At 34.9% G+C, this 22,046-nt stretch overlaps 1 protein-coding gene and 1 pseudogene across 1 annotated transcript; one reads left to right on the forward strand and one right to left on the reverse strand.

Moving 5' to 3' along the window:
• Positions 1-1,615: 1,615 nt before the first annotated feature.
• On the reverse strand, positions 1,616-20,212 carry LOC129250686 (kinesin-like protein KIF18A; annotated as a pseudogene).
• On the forward strand, positions 17,736-18,559 carry LOC129249779 (ribosome-recycling factor, mitochondrial-like). Its single transcript, XM_054889411.1, has one exon. The coding sequence runs from the start codon at positions 17,785-17,787 to the stop codon at positions 18,532-18,534; it is 750 nt and encodes a 249-aa protein (XP_054745386.1). The 5' UTR covers positions 17,736-17,784; the 3' UTR covers positions 18,535-18,559.
• Positions 20,213-22,046: the final 1,834 nt, after the last annotated feature.

Consider the following 22,046-nt stretch of genomic DNA (forward strand, 5'->3'; position numbering starts at 1 on the left):
GATTTACCAAATATTGGCAAATAATTCAACGCGAAATATTACAATATTGACTATTTTCGAATTGGCGAGAAAATTGGCATATGGGCATATCTAGCATATGAGCTCGAACTTAGTGTTATAGAATATTTTGGATTTTTCAGCGTCGTTGCGACTAAAAAAATCTGACCGCTGCGACTGCGCCTATGAATGTATTTTGTTCTTGCAGTCGCTCGGCTTATAATTTTAGCTTTGGAAACATACGCGTGCAGAGGCATAAAGCCAGTGCCTTGTGTGTGCTGTTGTATGTACATACATATGTATGTATATACTAATAAGCATAGTTTTGTTGGGAGTCGAGAATGTATGTATATGTATGTACGGACATACATACAATAGGGCATCAATATGCCAATACGTGAGGTAGGTCATGGTTGCCTCAGTACATTGAACTTTTGCTTAATTGTTTCTTACATGTGTATGCATACATGTACATACATATGTTTGTAGTAAGAAACAGTTTAAACAGATTTTGTTACTAATCCAAATATACATACTTACGGTAACATACGAATATGCTTTTTTATCCTATAAAATATGTAAATATGGAGGATATCTTGGGTTTGTTAAAATTATTCTTTTATTTATTTTGAATATCAAAACTTGTATACAAACCATGCTTGTATACCTCCTGGAATAGGATGTGGATGAAAAATTACAGAACGGAAATAAAAACGTAATGCCTCAAATGCCTTGCAAAATGCTGTCGGTCAATTTTATTTCAAACAAATGTATGTATAACAATGCCCAATTTCTTTTTGTCCAAAAATAACAAATATATATGTATATGCAAATACATACGTTTCTTTGAAGTTTTCTTTTATTTATTTTAAATTTCAAAGTTTTATACTATCTATAAAATGCATACATATATTATTAAGTAATAAATCTAAATTGAAAAAAATTTCGTTTGCAAAGGAACAAATGAATGCATATTCAAATGTAAATATGATATATACATACATATGTAACACTATAAGAATTGAAGATCCAATTGAACTTTTGCACAAACATAGCTAACATAATACATATACATATGTATGTATATATTGATATACATATATTATATTTACATACATATGTCAAAATACCAAAGCACTTGTATGTAAAAATTTTCATCAAATTTGTATAGTTTTCAATTTACTAAAATGCACATACCAAGATGTGAGAGGTCGTTTTATAGTGCATTTTTTTAAATTAAATCAAAATATTAAAGTTACTTTGATTTGAAATGTTGGTGCATATAATAAATATTCAAATTATTCATCAATAATCATTTAGTTGTCATATGTAGAAATGAACAAGCAAATTCTTTGCAAAATGCCGTCGGCAATCGTCAATTTGAATTTCTACAGAAGCAAAAGCAGAGAACGTTCTCTGTGTGCAGAGCCAATATAGGAAGAGAGAATTCACTGCAATCAGCTCTGTTAAACCCCGGCCGCGGTTAGACTTAGCTCTGTTAAACCCCGGCCGCGGTTAGACTTCATTTTTGACAATTCACACCATTCGTAGCTCGTGAGACTTCTCTATATTTAACGTTCTCTGTCATAGGCGCGCTCTCTCTCAAAATGAAAAAGTTTCACATCTTATTATCTATGATATAAACCATATATGATATAAACCATTGTATGTAAGAACATATAGGTTCGTTATTATGTAGAGCTGATAAATAATGTCACAGAAAATCCCTATCCAGAAAGAAATATAACACAAAAATATTTTAGAATGACACTTTAACTGCCAGTATTGCCGTAGTCAAAGAAAACTTTTCATAAGGTCTGCGCAAAGCGAATTGAGTACTGAAGGTGGCATCTTCTCAAAATACTGATTTTATTTTCCATGATTTTGACAAGTCAGGTCCTTTACCAATATGTCTTTAAATTTTACTCCAAATATTGAACACTTACATTTGACCATAACACTTCGCGGACTTTTGCGTACTTGCACTGGACTAAATTTCTTGTTTTCCTTTTGAACACCAACAGCTACAGTTTTCAACAGCCGGTGGTGATTAAATGTTTTTGATTTCATTAATATTACGTTTCCACCAAAAGCAAACACCGTGTTTGCAGGAGTTGTGTTTGGGAGAACTGTCAACTGTTTCCACCGAAAGTTTGGGAGAAACTGTGTTTGAACTGTCTTTTGTTGACATTGTGAAATAAGAATTATAAAAATTGATAAAATTATAAAATGGTGCATAAAATTCAATTTGTTATGTTGATTTTATCATTTTATTTTAAAATAATTGATAGTGAGTTGGTCACATATATATAGCCAAAAGAAAAACGAACTATCGAAACCCGATTTCACTAAAAAAGCGCGTGGCAATTGCTCTGTATGCACTAGGATCTTCTAGTGAATACAGATCAATTGGACATTTGTTTGGAGTAGGCAAAGCAACTGTTTGCAAAATACTCATCGAGTTTTGCAATGAAGTTGGGACATCTTTGGCTCCAATATATTTGAAAAAATTTCCACTGACAAGGGCGCAAATTGAGAATGGAGTCGCAGATTTTAATGCAATGGGCTATCCACAATGTATTGGAGCAATAGGTAGGTTTATAAGTAATGCGATAAAAATAACGTTTAATCAAAAGCATCTTTATTATACAGATGGATGTCATATTGAAATTCATCCAAGAAAGGAAGAAGCCATTAATTACTACAACTACAAAGGGTGGTATTCCGTAGTACTATTGGCTTTGGTAGACGCAAAATACAGATTTGCTTATATACATTGCGGCAGTCCTGGAAGATGCAACGACTCCGGAATTTTTGAAAAATCATCGCTAAAGCGCGAGTTGCAAAGTTGTGCACTTCTTGATGAATTGAGCTTGCTGTATGGATCCACAAAAATACCAGTCCATATTATAGGGGACTCTGCTTTTCGTCTCTCTCAGCATTTAATGAAGCCATATCCTACAAAGAGTCCAATTGGTTTAAATCTGAAAAACAACTTTTCACCAGAACAATAAAATTTGTAATACATAATTTTATAAAATAACATTTTATTCATTTTTGAAAAAAGATAGTAGTAGGCACTTAGTGCAACTTTAAAAGGCACAATTCATTAAAACTTAAATATCATTTCACATATTAATTTTTAAGCAGAAAAAAACTGCAGGCATTCGAGGTCAATCCCTATTTAGCACATTACTGCCGCCTTGATTTAAAAACTTGGTATCTTTTCTTTATTGAAAATAATTTGTTTATATCGTTAATCTGGAAAAAGCGAATTTAATTATGCATAGACTCATGGATACGAACTTTAAATCAGACGGCAGACTATTATCCTTTTAAATTTGGTGTTCATCTGGTTGCCCGATTGGCCACTTGATCCTGCTTCCACTCTTATGATACAATTTTCTAGAATTCGTGATCTGAGCATCCATTGACAGTGTATGAACCATATTGTAAAAAAAATCGCCACAACTGCTCGTACACATATGTAGCGTATAAAAATAATTACTCTTATTTTCATATTAATTAGCTTTTTTCATTTTTACTCATTATTAATGTCTTATTTTATTATGTTTATTCTTTTGGTTCCATTTCTTCCATATGAAACTATGTCATTCCTAAATGGTTAGCAAACAATAATTATGCTTTTATGTCTAGAATGAAACATAAAAATTGTCGCTTCTTATTGCTCGTTACATGACATACCATACCATATATCTCTTCATTTATTGTATAATCATTTGACTTTTGAAGAATGCCACAATCTCTGTGCAAAGCGCAATGGTATGCCCATTTTAAGCAGCTGTGAGTGGCCATTCAATTTGAGATTTGGTCTGTAATGTAACACTGCCTCCCAGCAAATTTCACTTAATAATGGTATGGTCATCCACATTGCACCGTCGTATACGTTTTTCATCATATTCAATACCACCGAATATGTACATACAACCATTTTGACTGTGCGCTGCGGCATGGAAGTACAAAGTTTTTGGTAGAGAGGCTGTTTTTATAAGTGTCCATTGCTTAGTAATAAAATTTAATCTCCATATATCTGAAAAATATACTTGATCGGCCTGCAAATGGAAAAGGGATATCCAACTTCAAATATAATTTAATAATACTAAATTTAATTATTACGCACCTGCAAGCCTCCCGTAATGAATGCTTTGACCTCACCATTCGATTTCGTGTGCTGTACGCAGGAAAAGCACTTTCGTGGGTTTGGATATCCGGAATTTTGTTGCTCGATTGTTAGATTTGTTTGCGATGTTCGATCGGGTAATGTGACGAAATATTCCCATCGGTTTGTAATTAAATTAAATGCAGGGATGCGTTGTAAATCATACACTAAATTCGATGTACCACCACCCAGCACATATATGTATTGCCCATCGTAGACAACTTCGTGACGATAACGACCCTCTGGATCTTCGCGTATATCTGGTCGACAGATATATACGCATTCCCACACTCGTGTGCGCAAATTTAAGCGATGCACATCACAAGAGTAATCATAGCCAGTTGTTCCCCCAACCGTATATAAATAACTAGCAAACCCCGCCCCCTTCGCTGGGCACACTAAAATAGAATAGATATGGTTTAGAACAGAAAATATATGGTTTTCATATTATTTATTTCTTTATTCTTTATTCAATCGCTTTGGCATAAACAATATTTTTTGTTTTTCTATTTGTTTTTGAGTAAATATAAAATACAAATTGAAAATCAGGAAAAAAGAAGATTGTTTTTAAATTTCAAATCAACGCAAATGAATAACTAAGAAACAACCGTCTTTTTCCTGATCATCCATGAATTTTTCGTTTCAATTTATATGTTTTATTAAGCATTGGAGCTTTTTTAACCATTATCCATTTATATTTTTCAAAAAAAAAAAAAAACGAAAAAAATTGTTTTTTCCACGAACACATAATTTCATTCGGATTTCACATTAAATTCTCAAATTTCGTAAGAAATTATTCACTGTTCCAAAATCCACTCCAAAAAAATTCACAAACAATTTTTACATGTTGCACTTACGCTTTTTCCTTATGGCATCCAAATCAGAAAGAAATATTGACACATTGTAACTCACACTGTCAATTTGACAGTTCAGTTCCGCCCCAAGCGTTAAAAAAGTAAGCGACATTATGGCTGGCTCAAAAGAACGCTGTACCCGTTGCCAGTGCTCCGAATTACAACCAAACTTTACGAAACCCATTTTCAATACTTACTTAACAATGTGCATAAGTTTGGTTTAATTCGGTGCAAAGACACGGCGGGTCCACGTTTTGGCATATATTTCGAGACCCTAGTCATCAATAGGTATGAAAATTACCCCGTATTAAAGCACTTATCAACAGCTTTCATTTGATATCCATATTGTACAAACACATTCTAGGGTCCACGTTTTGGTCTCTATCTCGAGACCCTAGTCACGGAGCGGATGGAAATACTCTGAACTAAAGCATTCACCAACAGCTTCCATTTGATACCCATATTGTACATACACATCCGAAGGTTACCCGGGTCCACGTTTTGACCTATATCTCGAGACCCTATCTACCAATAGGTATCCATACTATACGGAAACCATCTTCAATACCTCCTTAACAATGTGTGTAAGTTTGGTTTAATTCGGTGCAAAGACACGGCGGGTCCACGTTTTGGCATATATTTCCAGACCCTAGTCATCAATAGGTATGAAAATTACCCCGTATTAAAGCACTTATCAACAGCTTTCATTTGATACCCATATTGTACATACACATCCGAAGGTTACCCGGGTCCACGTTTTGACCTATATCTCGAGACCCTATCTACCAATAGGTATCCATACTATACGGAAACCATCTTCAATACCTACTTAACAATGTGTGTAAGTTTGGTTTAATTCGGTGCAAAGTCACGGCGGGTCCACGTTTTGGCATATATTTCGAGACCCTAGTCATCAATAGGTATGAAAATTATCCCGTATTAAAGCACTTATCAACAGCTTTCATTTGATATCCATATTGTACAAACACATTCTAGGGTCCACGTTTTGGTCTCTATCTCGAGACCCTAGTCACGGAGCGGATGGAAATACTCTGAACTAAAGCATTCACCAACAGCTTCCATTTGATACCCATATTGTACATACACATCCGAAGGTTACCCGGGTCCACGTTTTGACCTATATCGCGAGACCCTATCTACCAATAGGTATCCATACTATACGGAAACCATCTTCAATACCTCCTTAACAATGTGTGTAAGTTTGGTTTAATTCGGTTCAAAGACACGGCGGATCCACGTTTTGGCATATATTTCCAGACCCTAGTCATCAATAGGTATGAAAATTACCCCGTATTAAAGCACTTATCAACAGCTTTCATTTGATACCCATATTGTACATACACAACCAAAGGTTACCCGGGTCCACGTTTTGACCTATATCTCGAGACCCCAGTCACGGAGCGGCATGAAAAATACTCTGTACTAAAGCATTCACCAACAGCTTCAATTTGATATCCATATTGTACAAACACATTCTAGGGTCCACGTTTTGGTCTCTATCTCGAGACCCTAGTCACGGAGCGGCAGGAAAGATACTCTGGACTAAAGCATTCACCAACAGCTTCCATTTGATACCCATATTGTACATACACATCCGAAGGTTACCCGGGTCCACGTTTTGACCTATATCTCGAGCCCTATTTCCAAAATAAAATATGATCCATGTTACTCGTGGATGATGTAGCTTTCGAATGGTGAAAGAATTTTTAAAATCGGTCCAGTAGTTTTTGAGCCTATTCGTAACAAACAAACAAACAAAGTTTTCCTCTTTATAATACATATTAGTATAGATGTTCGTGTAAAACTATTCCCGGTCCATATTGCGGAATTGGCGCATCACCAGTAGCCTCTATTCGCTTAACACTCGGTTTTTTACCTGTTGTTTGATACAGAGAACGTAAATTCATAGAGAAGGCGCAGGAACGAATGGACAGGTTAAATGTCAAAACACATCAAAACGAGGGTAGGAAGTTAACAGAAGAGAGTTAACATAGCGGAGCGTAGTCAACAGAAATAAATATAACGTTTGCATTGAAATGTAAAATGTCATGATTTGATGTTAGGGAAAAGAAAATAACAGCAGACTTGTACATTTTTCTTTCATGCTTATTTGCCGTCGGCATTTCGCATGCGCAAATAGATTATTTCTTGTGAGATGAATAAATTAATTCTAAGTAACGCAATAGCACCGTAGGCCTAAGTAGCTAGTGTGCTCTATCAATTAGTGTTATATTTCATATTTCTCTAATAAATAATAATAATAATAATTCTAAGTATACGCATGCATGAATATGAAATTTTAAGTATCTAATTGACTAAATTGTATTGAATTTAGGTCTATTATCAAAATTATTCAAATATCATAACAAAAAATTTCATTCGGATTTCACATTAAATTCTCAAATTTCGTAAGAAATTATTCACTGTTCCAAAATCCACTCCAAAAAAATTCACAAACAATTTTTACATGTTGCACTTACGCTTTTTCCTTATGGCATCCAAATCAGAAAGAAATATTGACACATTGTAACTCACACTGTCAATTTGACAGTTCAGTTCCGCCCCAAGCGTTAAAAAAGTAAGCGACATTATGGCTGGCTCAAAAGAACGCTGTACCCGTTGCCAGTGCTCCGAATTACAACCAAACTTTACGAAACCCATTTTCAATACTTACTTAACAATGTGCATAAGTTTGGTTTAATTCGGTGCAAAGACACGGCGGGTCCACGTTTTGGCATATATTTCGAGACCCTAGTCATCAATAGGTATGAAAATTACCCCGTATTAAAGCACTTATCAACAGCTTTCATTTGATATCCATATTGTACAAACACATTCTAGGGTCCACGTTTTGGTCTCTATCTCGAGACCCTAGTCACGGAGCGGATGGAAATACTCTGAACTAAAGCATTCACCAACAGCTTCCATTTGATACCCATATTGTACATACACATCCGAAGGTTACCCGGGTCCACGTTTTGACCTATATCTCGAGACCCTATCTACCAATAGGTATCCATACTATACGGAAACCATCTTCAATACCTCCTTAACAATGTGTGTAAGTTTGGTTTAATTCGGTGCAAAGACACGGCGGGTCCACGTTTTGGCATATATTTCCAGACCCTAGTCATCAATAGGTATGAAAATTACCCCGTATTAAAGCACTTATCAACAGCTTTCATTTGATACCCATATTGTACATACACATCCGAAGGTTACCCGGGTCCACGTTTTGACCTATATCTCGAGACCCTATCTACCAATAGGTATCCATACTATACGGAAACCATCTTCAATACCTACTTAACAATGTGTGTAAGTTTGGTTTAATTCGGTGCAAAGTCACGGCGGGTCCACGTTTTGGCATATATTTCGAGACCCTAGTCATCAATAGGTATGAAAATTATCCCGTATTAAAGCACTTATCAACAGCTTTCATTTGATATCCATATTGTACAAACACATTCTAGGGTCCACGTTTTGGTCTCTATCTCGAGACCCTAGTCACGGAGCGGATGGAAATACTCTGAACTAAAGCATTCACCAACAGCTTCCATTTGATACCCATATTGTACATACACATCCGAAGGTTACCCGGGTCCACGTTTTGACCTATATCGCGAGACCCTATCTACCAATAGGTATCCATACTATACGGAAACCATCTTCAATACCTCCTTAACAATGTGTGTAAGTTTGGTTTAATTCGGTTCAAAGACACGGCGGGTCCACGTTTTGGCATATATTTCCAGACCCTAGTCATCAATAGGTATGAAAATTACCCCGTATTAAAGCACTTATCAACAGCTTTCATTTGATACCCATATTGTACATACACAACCAAAGGTTACCCGGGTCCACGTTTTGACCTATATCTCGAGACCCCAGTCACGGAGCGGCATGAAAAATACTCTGTACTAAAGCATTCACCAACAGCTTCAATTTGATATCCATATTGTACAAACACATTCTAGGGTCCACGTTTTGGTCTCTATCTCGAGACCCTAGTCACGGAGCGGCAGGAAAGATACTCTGGACTAAAGCATTCACCAACAGCTTCCATTTGATACCCATATTGTACATACACATCCGAAGGTTACCCGGGTCCACGTTTTGACCTATATCTCGAGCCCTATTTCCAAAATAAAATATGATCCATGTTACTCGTGGATGATGTAGCTTTCGAATGGTGAAAGAATTTTTAAAATCGGTCCAGTAGTTTTTGAGCCTATTCGTAACAAACAAACAAACAAAGTTTTCCTCTTTATAATACATATTAGTATAGATGTTCGTGTAAAACTATTCCCGGTCCATATTGCGGAATTGGCGCATCACCAGTAGCCTCTATTCGCTTAACACTCGGTTTTTTACCTGTTGTTTGATACAGAGAACGTAAATTCATAGAGAAGGCGCAGGAACGAATGGACAGGTTAAATGTCAAAACACATCAAAACGAGGGTAGGAAGTTAACAGAAGAGAGTTAACATAGCGGAGCGTAGTCAACAGAAATAAATATAACGTTTGCATTGAAATGTAAAATGTCATGATTTGATGTTAGGGAAAAGAAAATAACAGCAGACTTGTACATTTTTCTTTCATGCTTATTTGCCGTCGGCATTTCGCATGCGCAAATAGATTATTTCTTGTGAGATGAATAAATTAATTCTAAGTAACGCAATAGCACCGTAGGCCTAAGTAGCTAGTGTGCTCTATCAATTAGTGTTATATTTCATATTTCTCTAATAAATAATAATAATAATAATTCTAAGTATACGCATGCATGAATATGAAATTTTAAGTATCTAATTGACTAAATTGTATTGAATTTAGGTCTATTATCAAAATTATTCAAATATCATAACAAAAAAATAACTTTGTAAACCATTCCATCTTCATGTGGCCATCCATATTCATGTGGGCAGAAAAAAACATGACTTGCCTCAAAACCCAGCTCATACACCTCTCATACACAATCTGCATATAAAGAATTCAAAGCAAATAGACAAACGTATGCAAACATATTTCTAATATACATATGTACATATGTATGTATGCAAAAATCACATTTATTTTTCATGCTTATTTCCCGTAGGCATTTTGCATGCGCAAATGGGTTATTTCTTGTGAGATGAATAAATTAATTCTAAGTACATATATGCATGCATGAATGTGAAATTTTAAGTATCTAATTAACTAAATTGTATTGATATTAAGTGCATTATCAAAATAATTTCAAAATATTCACATAAAAAAATGGATTTGTAAACCATTCATTTGCATCAACGGTTATTATTCAACAATATGTGTCCTTTTTAAATTTTTATATCCATATGTATGTACATATATGTATTCATATACTAAATAGATGTAACATCTACCATCCATATTCATGTGGGCAGAAAAAAATCTTGACCTGCCTCAAAACACAGCTCATATGTATCTACATATAAAAAATTCAAAAGCAAATAGACAAACGTATGCAAACATATTCCTACATATGCAAAAAAAACTCATCTAAACGGCATTCGCGTACATAAACATATGTATGTATATATGCATATATGAATACATATGTTGGGACAATGTACATATGTACGTAAATGTTTCTATTCTAAGCAAAACAATGAATATTCGTATATACATATAATATAACCGCACATACTTACTTTTGCCCTTACATGTGTATGCTTCCAAAACTAAAATTCTAAGCCTAGCGACTACAAGAACAAAATGCATTCCTAGGCGTAGCTGCTGCGGCCATGATTATTTACCCGCGACGGCGCTGAACAGTTTCAAATATTAAAAAGCACAACAAAAACAAATTCATTGATAAGTTCGAGCTCATATTTCTACGAGCAAAGTACTTTCATTCATAAAACGAGCCGCCCATATGCCAATTTTCGCGACCATTCGAAAATAGTCAATATTGGAATATTTCGCGTTGAATTATTTGCCAATATTTGTTAAATCTTGAATTTTTGTCGAGTGGCCGCGGCTCCGTACATAAGTATGCATCAATATATGTATGTAAATATGTGTTCTCAATTCTCGACAGCAATAGCAAATCGAAATATTTTTTCTGTCGAAGTGCTCGCAGCCTCATATGTATGTATGTCTATGGAAGTTCGTAGGCATGTATTTATGTATATGCGTGTTTGCTTTTGCACGTCCATATGAACGATTTTTCATATGCAGATATTCATTTGATTTAGCTGAACGAATATATTGATTTTGTAAGGAAATCCTGTCGAAGTAAATAATTGTAGTGGTTTAAAAATCTAGGCTCAGGTGCTACCTGAAAAATAAGATAAAAGGAAAACCTGAAAGATAGAGAAAAATCTGAAAGACGGAGAAAACCCTGAAAAATAAAATGTTACTCATTACAATTTGATGTAACTCTGTACCATTAAAACCATTTTTGGAAATATAATAGGAAAATACATACTTCCACTTGGAGCACAACCCTTTAACCATAAAAGAACAATATTTCTCAAACTCTTCCAGAGTTAAATCTTCTTCTACTTGCTTAACTACCCTACAATAAGTTGCAGTGACGGGCGGGCAAGCCCAATCAGAGCCAGCACTAGGCGAGCGACTTCTATTTACTGGCTCTAAATTGAAGCAAGGAAAAGCCCCTTTCAAGAGTTTATATTTTGTAACCAATGTGGGTTCAAAATGGCGTTGGCAAATAAAAACCCTGTCAGTGCTTGACACTTGCACGATGCAAGCCAAGGCCCAATTCTTACGGGTCTCTTCGTCCCTAGGAAACGCAAAAAGTATAACTTTATCCTTAGGCACGCAGCTCTCGATACATCAGCTCCTTTTTTTCTTTTTTTCGGTCCACTTGTTCGGTGGGACATCATCATAGCCTAATTAAAATTTTTATTTTAATTTTTACAAAATTTAAATTGAGGTATATTCAGTATAATCATATACATATATAAAACAAGAAACCGCACCCTCCGGAGATTTATAGTTTTCAAGTAATTAATTGTTAAAATTGTGTAATTTAGCGAAAGGATATTGTTGTTTTGAATACAACTATAAAAACCAGTAAAAATGCGTTTGTGACCATATATTTTATGAATTGAAGTGAAATTTAGAACAAAATACATACATATATGTATTATATTGTACCAATTTATAAGTGTACTAGCGGACCCTCTGCCTGCTTCGCTAGGCATATCAAAATTAAGAATGAATAATGAACACTCGATTTAAATTCACTCTATGTGTATTTATTCTTTTTTTAGAATATAAAATTAATGTTAATTTTAAACTTAAACTAACGCAAAGCCTTTTCGTAAACTACATTTTTTGTTTTGCCCTGAGTTGTGGTATAAATAAACAGAACTGATGGTTTTCCTACACGTGAACATGATACATATAATTGTCCGTGGGAGAAGCATGGATATTCTAAGTCAATTCCGCATAATTCTAGCGATTGTCCTTGTGCTTTGTTTATTGTGTTTATTTTAATCTATCTTGCTCATTACGTTGTATACGTTCTTCAGGTGAATGGCCTGAACGTGATCTGGCTATACGTTCCCTTTGATTTTGGTTTTGAATTTCTCGCTCTTCTTGTGATTGATTTTGCCTTTCATTTGATCTATTTTGCGTTCTACGCGACCGACGACCGATATCATTTATTCGCATTTGAATTTAATCAAAAAAACATGAAAAACTCACAATGTGCATTACAATCGCTAACAACAACAACGAAACCACCGTTTTTTTATTTTCACTGATTATTAAAATTTTACGCACAATATATTTTGTTTTTATACATTTTTTCCCAAAAAAAAAACAACAATGAAAAACGCACTTTAAAATTGTTGACCACTCATCAAATGGTTTTGATACAGCTGATTATTTTGACCTCAGTATATCCAGTAAACAAACTGTGGTGAAAGTCCTTTATAAGGACCAAGTTTATAGTGGTGAAGTTTTAGGTACAACACAATTTTCTGTACGCAAGGTTGCTCTTGGGCAAAAATAAAGTAATCTTTAGAAATCATAAAAAAAAAGTTGCAAATTTTAGATTAATTTCTTAAAGAAAAACTAATACATGCATTTAGTTGAATAAGTAAACACCAAAAGTATACTAAAATGACTATTTAATGCGTTGTTTGGTACAAATTTATATTACTGCTCAAAACCCTCTGCGCGCTGTCGCTGTCTTTTTGTTTCTGTATCGCATCGCGGTGAATTCACGTTTTTAAGAAAGTTGGCAACAGAAGAAAATTGAAGAAAGCACATATTTTGCTCATATTTGTTATTTTAGTTGTTAAATGAAAATGTGTTTCAGCAATTTTTTAATGTTGCAACTATTCTTTGGCTTTAAAACCGCTTACACTCACAAAATAATCCAACTCTTTTAAACACACATACAAATATTATATAATTATTTATTTTGGTTTTTCCACTCGTCAAAGCAGAACATAAGGTTGCATTATTTAATTATTACCTAATACAAACTTGTTCTCTTTTAACAATGATAATATTACTATGTGAAATATGCATTTTTGTACTATATCCTGAGCATTTGTCTTCAGCGCTATACCTTTATCTCGTAAACGTATAAACCATATAAAATTGACTACCTAAATGCATGAAAAAAGTGTTAGCATAACTTTTTCGAGTATATATATGTACATACAGGAGGATTTATTTTTTACATTTTGCTCGTCGGCTTTGAACTTCGAAAAATACAGTCTTATGGTTATTAATGGAATCAAATATATTTAACGAATTTTTATTTTATCTAAATCATAAAACGTTCAAATGAAGCTCAAAATATTTTTCCAGTTTAAAAAAAAGCAATGTGCTTTGATGCCGTGTCACGCATGCATAAAAGGGAAACAAAAGAGAGGACAACTATTGCGTTACGAATAATACAGTCCCATACGTCACTCGACATGGAAGCAATGTTATTCATGTCTGTGTATATTCTATTCATTCGCGTGTATTTTCATTCCGTATACCTAATGTCCGTATAAGGGAAACACGCAAATATTGCATTTTTCACACTTACACAACGCACGCATACTTTTACCGATTTCTTTAAAACTTCACATAAACCATCTATGGACCAATACCAATGATCTGTGAAAGTTTGATTGAAATCGGTGAATGTGTTTAGGCGTGAATCGGCGACTAACGAACACAAAAAAACGTCTCCATTTTTATATATAAGATTGTATTAAAATGCGTGTAAATATTGAAAGATATAAAAGTTGTTCTTGAGCCACTCAAATTACCCATACGGCATTATCCTACACCCGATCCTTTAAATTCAAAAGTTTTTTATAAATATGTAAATAAAATAATGAGAATGTGCGCATTCAAGTTCAATTGGTTACAAGCAATCATAAGAGCTTTTCAATATTTGGCGCAATTTTCATATATGTATGTACATATGTACATTTATCCAATCAAAATCAAATCTAATGCAATCAAACATTTTTTCCAATATTTGGCGCAATTTTCATATATGTAAACCTAAAATAAATATGTCCTTTGCTAATATATGTATATAAACATGCATACATAAAATTTCGCGCAATTTTCATAACTTAATTACATACATATGTCCTAAATTACGCGCAATTTTTATAAAAAAACCAAAAAGAACAAATCTGTAAACATGCATACAAATCATATGGACATATCAAATGAACAACTCTGTTCTGTACGCAAGCAAATGTAAGCTAATGTAAACTACATTTTTTTACATTGCGTATCACTCTCTCCCTCTCATTTCTCTCCGGCAGCCATATTAATTAATTTCCTACTGTTAACTTGTGCTGATTTCATTTTCCTACCCGTATTTTGTTAGGAGGAACGGGCCGGGACTGCGCCTTCTCTATGAATTTACGTTCTCTGGTTTGATATATATAACAGTCATTTGAGCAAGATTCACCAAATGGATAGCCGGTGCGTCAATCAAATGTCATATTGACAAATTGCAATCATTGTTGCCATGTTTCGATAAGAATGCAATAATAAATGAGGAAAATGAGCAACATTGCCACCACTTAATAATTATATTAGACGCAAACCCAACAAAACACGCTTTGAAAAGTGGGTTTAGGTATGGAGTTGTGTTTTAATTTTGTATGGGATTTGACAGGTGTTTTGTTTCGTGTTTGCGCTAAGAACACGATAGCGGCAGAGAACCCAAACTCCGGCTGCGGTGGAAACTTAGTATAAAGCTGTAACAATAAAATAAATCAGTCAATGCTATGCTATTGAATATTATGTATTGTACACAAATAATAACCATTCTTCACTCGTTCCTTATTTACTGGGACTCTTGCAATTTGCTCTGACAATATATTGCCAATCAAATTCCTTTTTCGCAATAAGTTTTCTTTACTTTCCGAGGAAGGTTTTTTGGAACTAACATCCGTACTCGTACTATACTCATCATCCGTGGCACATGTCAAGACATGTGTCTCATTCATATCTGTGCGTATGAGTGTGGGTTTTTTGAAAATACTATTGCCATCATCCGAATCGGTGTCCTCCGTAATATCTAAGCCTAATTCAAAGTTATTTTCCAATTTTGGACATTTCCTACGGTACTTCTTCACAATGCTTGCACTGGTTTTATATGAACGTTTCCCATTACTTTGCAGTGATGGTGCTTCCAAATCTTCATCACTATCTTTTTTATAGTCATCATGACCAAAGTATGCGTGACTCTTTATGAATTGCTGCAACTGCTCGTATTTATTTTGGATATCAGTGTTGATATCCGCATTGGTTTTTTGTAGTAATTCGCATGCCATTCCAAAGGCTTTCCGTAGTTTATCTGAATCACGCATGAACTCTGCATTTATGCCCGAAATGTGATTGATATTAATATCTTGTTTCGAGAAACGGACTTCTAAATCTTTTCCTTTTAGATATGTCTTTAAAATTTCGACGTATTTAGATTCTTCGATTTCCTTTTTTAACTTCTCCAAGTCCTTATTTGCGTCATGCAGCTTTCTACGCCAACCCGTAGATTCCTCCTCAAGTTTGCAGATTTGTTTATTATAATTAGAAGTGGAAGCAGGAAGCATCTTAAAGAGCATATATTGGCCAATTTGAAATTATTATATCTATCTTCTACTCAAATATGAACGAGACGGTATCAATAAAACGGTCCGCGGATGACATATGGCAAAAATAAATTTTTTGTTTTTTGGTAGGACTATTATAAGCTTACATGGCAAATTTCAGCGTGATATGTCACATAGTTTGTTTTCTGTGCTACTGTAAACAAGTCAAGCACGAGTGTGTTCTTCGAATTTAACGATGGAAATTCAAAGAATTTGTTTGAAATTTTGTGGTGCACTCGGAGTTCCTTCCTTATTATTTAGACGTTTTAAAGCGTTTGCGCGAGAACATTCGTCTTAAAAGGAAGGAATTGTGGGACAACAAGTCATGGTTCTTGCATCACGATAATGCACCAGCTCACACATCACGTCTTGTTCGCGATTATTTGAACAAAAATAATGTTAATATCGTTCCGCAAGCACCGTATTCGCCTGATATGGCTCCATGTGACTTTTTCCTGTTTCCCAAGCTCAAGTTGCCGCTCCGTGGAAAACATTTTGAGACAATTGATGTCATAAAAGAGAATTCGAAGAATACACTCGAGCTTGACTTGTTTACAGTAGCACAGAAAACCAACCATGTGACATATCACGCTGAAATTTGCCATGTAAGCTTATAACAGTCCTACCAAAAAACAAAAAATTTATTTTTGCCATATGTCATCCGCGGACCGTTTTATTGATACCGTCTCGTTCATATTTGAGTAGAAGGTATGTATCTTTGAATTGTTTTTCATAAGGTAAGTAAAGTTGATAAAAAAATGGGTACGAAAAAAACGATGACAAGGAATTACTGGGTGCATTTATGATTGTAAGACATTGAATTTCATATTACATTCGAGGAATAGTTTGTAATCATGGCGTTCTCTTCTAATGTAAGTATTTGAATTTGTTAATGTTATGCTTATTGACCATAAGATATTAGTTTATGCCCGGAGTTATTTTTAAACATCCCCATGCACATTCACCCAAAGTATCATCCTACAATATGATAAATATCACGCGTATGGAATGTTCCAGTTCGAACCGCAGAGTTCTCGCAAACGGGCAATGAGAGAGTTTTACCACGAACGAACACTGAAGAGGGAGTGTGCCCAGAGAAACCATCCCGCCAACTTCGGAATTCATAGAACTTTTTAAATCTATTCAATTCTTTTATTTCTTCAACTTAGGTTTTCTATAAAATGATACTTTTGCAGTATGCAAAGATATTTTATTCCAAAAAGTATTGGCACCTTTGAAATCATTAGCAAAAGCCCATGTTGTTATTATGGCAGACCATCATTGGCCTGATTATTTGGAAGATCTCCCTCTTTATTTCAGGACGAGAAATTGGGGGCCACAACTAATAAATCTCGTGAATTTTTTCTGGCTTTTATTTGTTACTTCTGCTTCTACGAGAGTGATATGTAAAAGTACAAAAATATGTACATACACAATTACTAATATGCACATGTTTACGAGAGAGAAAATAAATGAGGAAAATGTGTAAAAATAACGCCAACAGCTGGTCGGCCAATGTGCCAAGCCAAATGTCAAAACTAAATTTTTTATTGAATGCTCATTAACGCAGCAGACGCGCTAATTCTAAGTATTTTGCAAAACCAATCCTATTGTGCTAACAATGTACACAAGAAAAATATTTCCGATTCTGCGCTATGTGTTGGGACGTGATCTACATTTAGGACATTTAAAACAGTTACCAAGTCCCACCAAAACATTTGGTATTACACAAACTTCTTCCGTAACCCAGACAATGCAGGCACAGCTACCCTTAATAACCATATCTCAGATGCGAGGTTATGCAAAAAGCAAAGATAAGAAAAAGGAGAAAGGTAAAAACACGGCCAAAATTGAAATTAATGAAACGCAACTCCGCGAGGTAATAAACTTCGATGCGGTAAATGGACAAATGCAGAAGGCGGTTCAGCAGATGAAAGAAGATTTCATTAAACATTTGTCATTACGTTCTACCTCAGGTGGTATAGAAACCCTGCGTGTGCACATCGATGGTGCTGAGCATGAATTGCAGGAGCTCGCGCAAATTTCACGAAAAAATCCTAAAACAATTGTTGTTAATATGATTGCTTTTCCTCAAACCATACCTGATGTACTAAATGCAATTGATAATAGTGGCATGAATCTTAATCCACAACAAGATGGAACCACGCTTTTCATTCTTATACCGAAAGTGACAAAAGAACATCGCGAGAACCTATCAAAAAATGCGAAGGCTCTAAAAAAACAGTCTGAAATGTCTAAGGATGATATCTTCGCTATCCAAACACAAGTAACAGCTATTGCGGATAACTATATAGCAGAAGCAGACAAATTACTAGCAACTAAACAGAAAGAGCTACTTGGCGAATCTTAAATAGTGAAATACACAACTTCTTATGCCAAGACTGAATAATAAAAATATATGAATAAATTGTATTTAAATGTGTTGTAGTAAATTTTTCGCTACTCAGCTAATAAAAATTTTTGAATACGTATTATTTTCAAAGGTTCCTAGAATAACGAAATTATTATATTTTCGATATTTTTAAATTTAAATTAATAAAAAATTTAAACAAACTCACCTCCAGTGATTTTGCCGAGTTTCGCTCAATTTCTTCAATTTTTCACGAAAATTTAGGCTCTTTATTTTGCTCTGATTACCTATAACGTACTCTTGTGTCTTAATGGCGGACGAATATACCGCATCAATCTTGCTGTACCAGGCTTTTAACTGGCTTTCATTGTATAATGGGGTCGCTTCTAAAGCCTTTTCAAGTTGAGCTACCTTAGTTTTAAAACGTTCATTTTCTGTCGTAAGTTCCGTAACCTTTTTAATATAGAAATCTTTCGGCATATTTGATTTAAGAACATTCTGCTTCAAAGTCGTACGAATCTTCTTAGCTCGACTTGCATACTAGAAGTGTAAATATATAGTTAAATTTTTGGATAAAAACATGTTTAACCGAATTACATACTTTTAGTGTGTTATATGTGTCTTCATATGTCAACGAACTCATCGAGACATTAGCTACCATTAGGGTCTGACAATTACCTCCTAGAGAATCTTTCAGAATACGCGTCAAGTTTGAATAACGATAAGGAATGTGTTTCATTCCATCTGCCAATTTATTGATACAATTTTCCAATGCCAATAAGCTTTTATTTATACTTGCGCCTTCCTTGAAACGCACACCAACACCTTTTGTACTGGCAGCACGTTCACTTCCCGCTAAATCAATCTTAGATAATTTAACTGTTCGCTTCTTTCCTGTTTTGCGGTCTGTCATAAGAATGTGAACTTGAAATATGGCATGTGAACGTGAGCTCTCTGCCTTTGCATCCGTTGGATGTTGAGTGCGATTGGAGTTTCCTTGTGCCAGCAGCTGTAACAGATCATCAGCGCTATATATGGGCTTCAAAACTAATCCACTAACAACCACTCCATTCGAGTCCTCTCGAAGTTTTAATGGCCCCGTTTTTGTCAAAAGGTTTATTACCAATTCATTGTACAGTTCTAAATAACTTACACCCACATCAAATTTATGGGTAGAACTTTGAGCTAGTATTTTTTCAAATAATTCACGCATAGTTAGAAACGTTAGTCCCGGGCAATTTTCATTGCCGAGCATAGTAAAGGTTTTCCCTGCTCCAGTAGCACCATAAACAAACACGGAACAATTGTAAATGGTTTATATAAATGAACCAAATGAATTCAAATTGTAACTATTGTTAACGTTTAATGAACCATACCCGTTCAGAACTGAAGCAACTAAAGGTGAAGTGCATTCCTCAAAAATTTCTTGATTTTTTGCTTTTGGGTCGAATACTCGATCAAAGTCCATACTAATCTTCTTGTTCACTCGTTTTGTAATATCGTGATAGTTTTGTTTTGTTCCTTGGAAAAAGAATTCATCATCTTCTTCATCGGGATCAAAGAGCAGCGTGTTATTATCCAGTACCTTGACGATTTGTCGCTGATTCTGTTCCAGCTTCCTTCGGCTGTAAGGCCGAACGCGCACAACCACTTTTATATTCGTTTACTCTGCTGGCATTTGATATTATTAATAAAATCAGTATAAATGTGTTTAAAATCGCGTAAAATAAAATTTTCATCCAGCGCTTTGTTTGTTAATAGAATTTTTTTTGTATTTGCTACAAGCATAGATGACTAGATGTGAAACTTATTCATTTTGAGAGGGAGCGCGCCCATGAGGACGTTTAAAAACTTGGCAGCACTCACACATTATGGGATTTTGAACAGCTGATAGGCGAAATGGCAGACTGCCAGAAGAAACGCGCCAAAACTAACAGACGAAAACAGTTCGTTTTTGCTTAACCCTCTCATGCCCGAATTAAAATGAGCGGGGCAAACATTTTTTTGAGTAGATATATAAGATAGGGTTAACATCAGTATTAACTGTTCAAAATTTCAAGGTCCTAGGTGTCCTAATTCAAGAGCTACAGGATGTTGCGTATATGCAACATTGGGCAATGGTGGTATATATTTAAAAACAAGTTTATTTCTTTTACAAATGCCGTTAATTTATATTTTATGTATGATAAGATACGAAACAGTTTTTTTGGGGATTGGAAAAGAAGTGCACATTACATTTGCTGCATTTACAGCTTGGAAACCCAGTGGTGCATACTCTACATCGGCCTCTTGTTCTCCATTCCAGCCAATGACTATAACCATCAAGTCGTAGTGATTTTGGTGGGTCTTCAATATAAGCTCTTTTATAGGGATTTGATTCAGATCCTGTAGAAGCAGCTGGTGATGATGGAGCTGGTGATGCTGGAGAAGATGGTGCAGTTCCTGAATTCATTGTCAAAAGGAGTGATGATGGACGACCTCTCTTTTTGGCGACAGCTGTAGTTTGACTTGCGTTCAAAAGTTCGGCAGCAACATCCAATTGAAAATTTATAAGCCGCATATACTTTGATTCGCCGTCTGTATGTGCAATGTCTCTGCGGTACAACAACCAACTGTTTACTAAGCTCGAATTTATGCACCAGTATACTATACGCATGTACCATTTATTTGAGCGGTGACATTTGAAAATTTTTGAAAAACACACACTGGTTTTAGGAGAGATATGGACAAGCTCTTCACGCGGCATCACAATGGGCTATGAGCCTGAGGGTGTCCCACAGCACAACCGCTTCAACCTAACCTAACTTAACCTAGATACTACAACTTTAATGTGAAATAGACCGCCATTTTGCTTGACTTTTTCCTGGTTTACTATAATCGGAAACTCTAGATATTCCGTAAACATTTTTCAAAAATGCTTCCTAACAGTTAATCGAAAAATTCTATAATGAATACATACATCAATATAAAAGTTCTCTACAATATTTGAAACAAGAGGCTTAGCGACCTGAGTCCTAGTATTGGGGTGCCTGCAGATTTCTTAACAATAAGTTTTTAGTTGCCAACAAAACGTGTTTTAATCCATATGTATTCTAAATTTTAACGTAGTTCAAATCCAGTTTAATCTTACGTTTTCGAATTTGGCTGCATGAAAATTTGCAACAGATATCGCCGCGGTCAGCTTATTCTTCATGAAAGATTTGGGTACACCTCGAATCTTATCAAGTTCATTTTGAAGGCTTTTTGAATCTACACACTTTAGTAACATGACTAGTAAACGCAGCGCCATCATTTGGGTGTTGAAATCACCAACGAAGGGAATTGGAAACCAAATACAAGCTCTAAAAAATGTGTTTATGAGTACATATGTACATATATATGTAAGGAATGGTAAATTAGAAAAGGTTTATTGTATACTTACATAATGCTAGTTTCGATTGTCGTTATTTTCTCAAGAACTCATGGTCGAACGTTGCTCAACAGTTTATGTATCATTTCCAATAACTGGTAAT

Source organism: Anastrepha obliqua, chromosome 6 (assembly GCF_027943255.1).
Source record: "Anastrepha obliqua isolate idAnaObli1 chromosome 6, idAnaObli1_1.0, whole genome shotgun sequence".
Classification (NCBI taxonomy): domain Eukaryota; kingdom Metazoa; phylum Arthropoda; class Insecta; order Diptera; family Tephritidae; genus Anastrepha; species Anastrepha obliqua.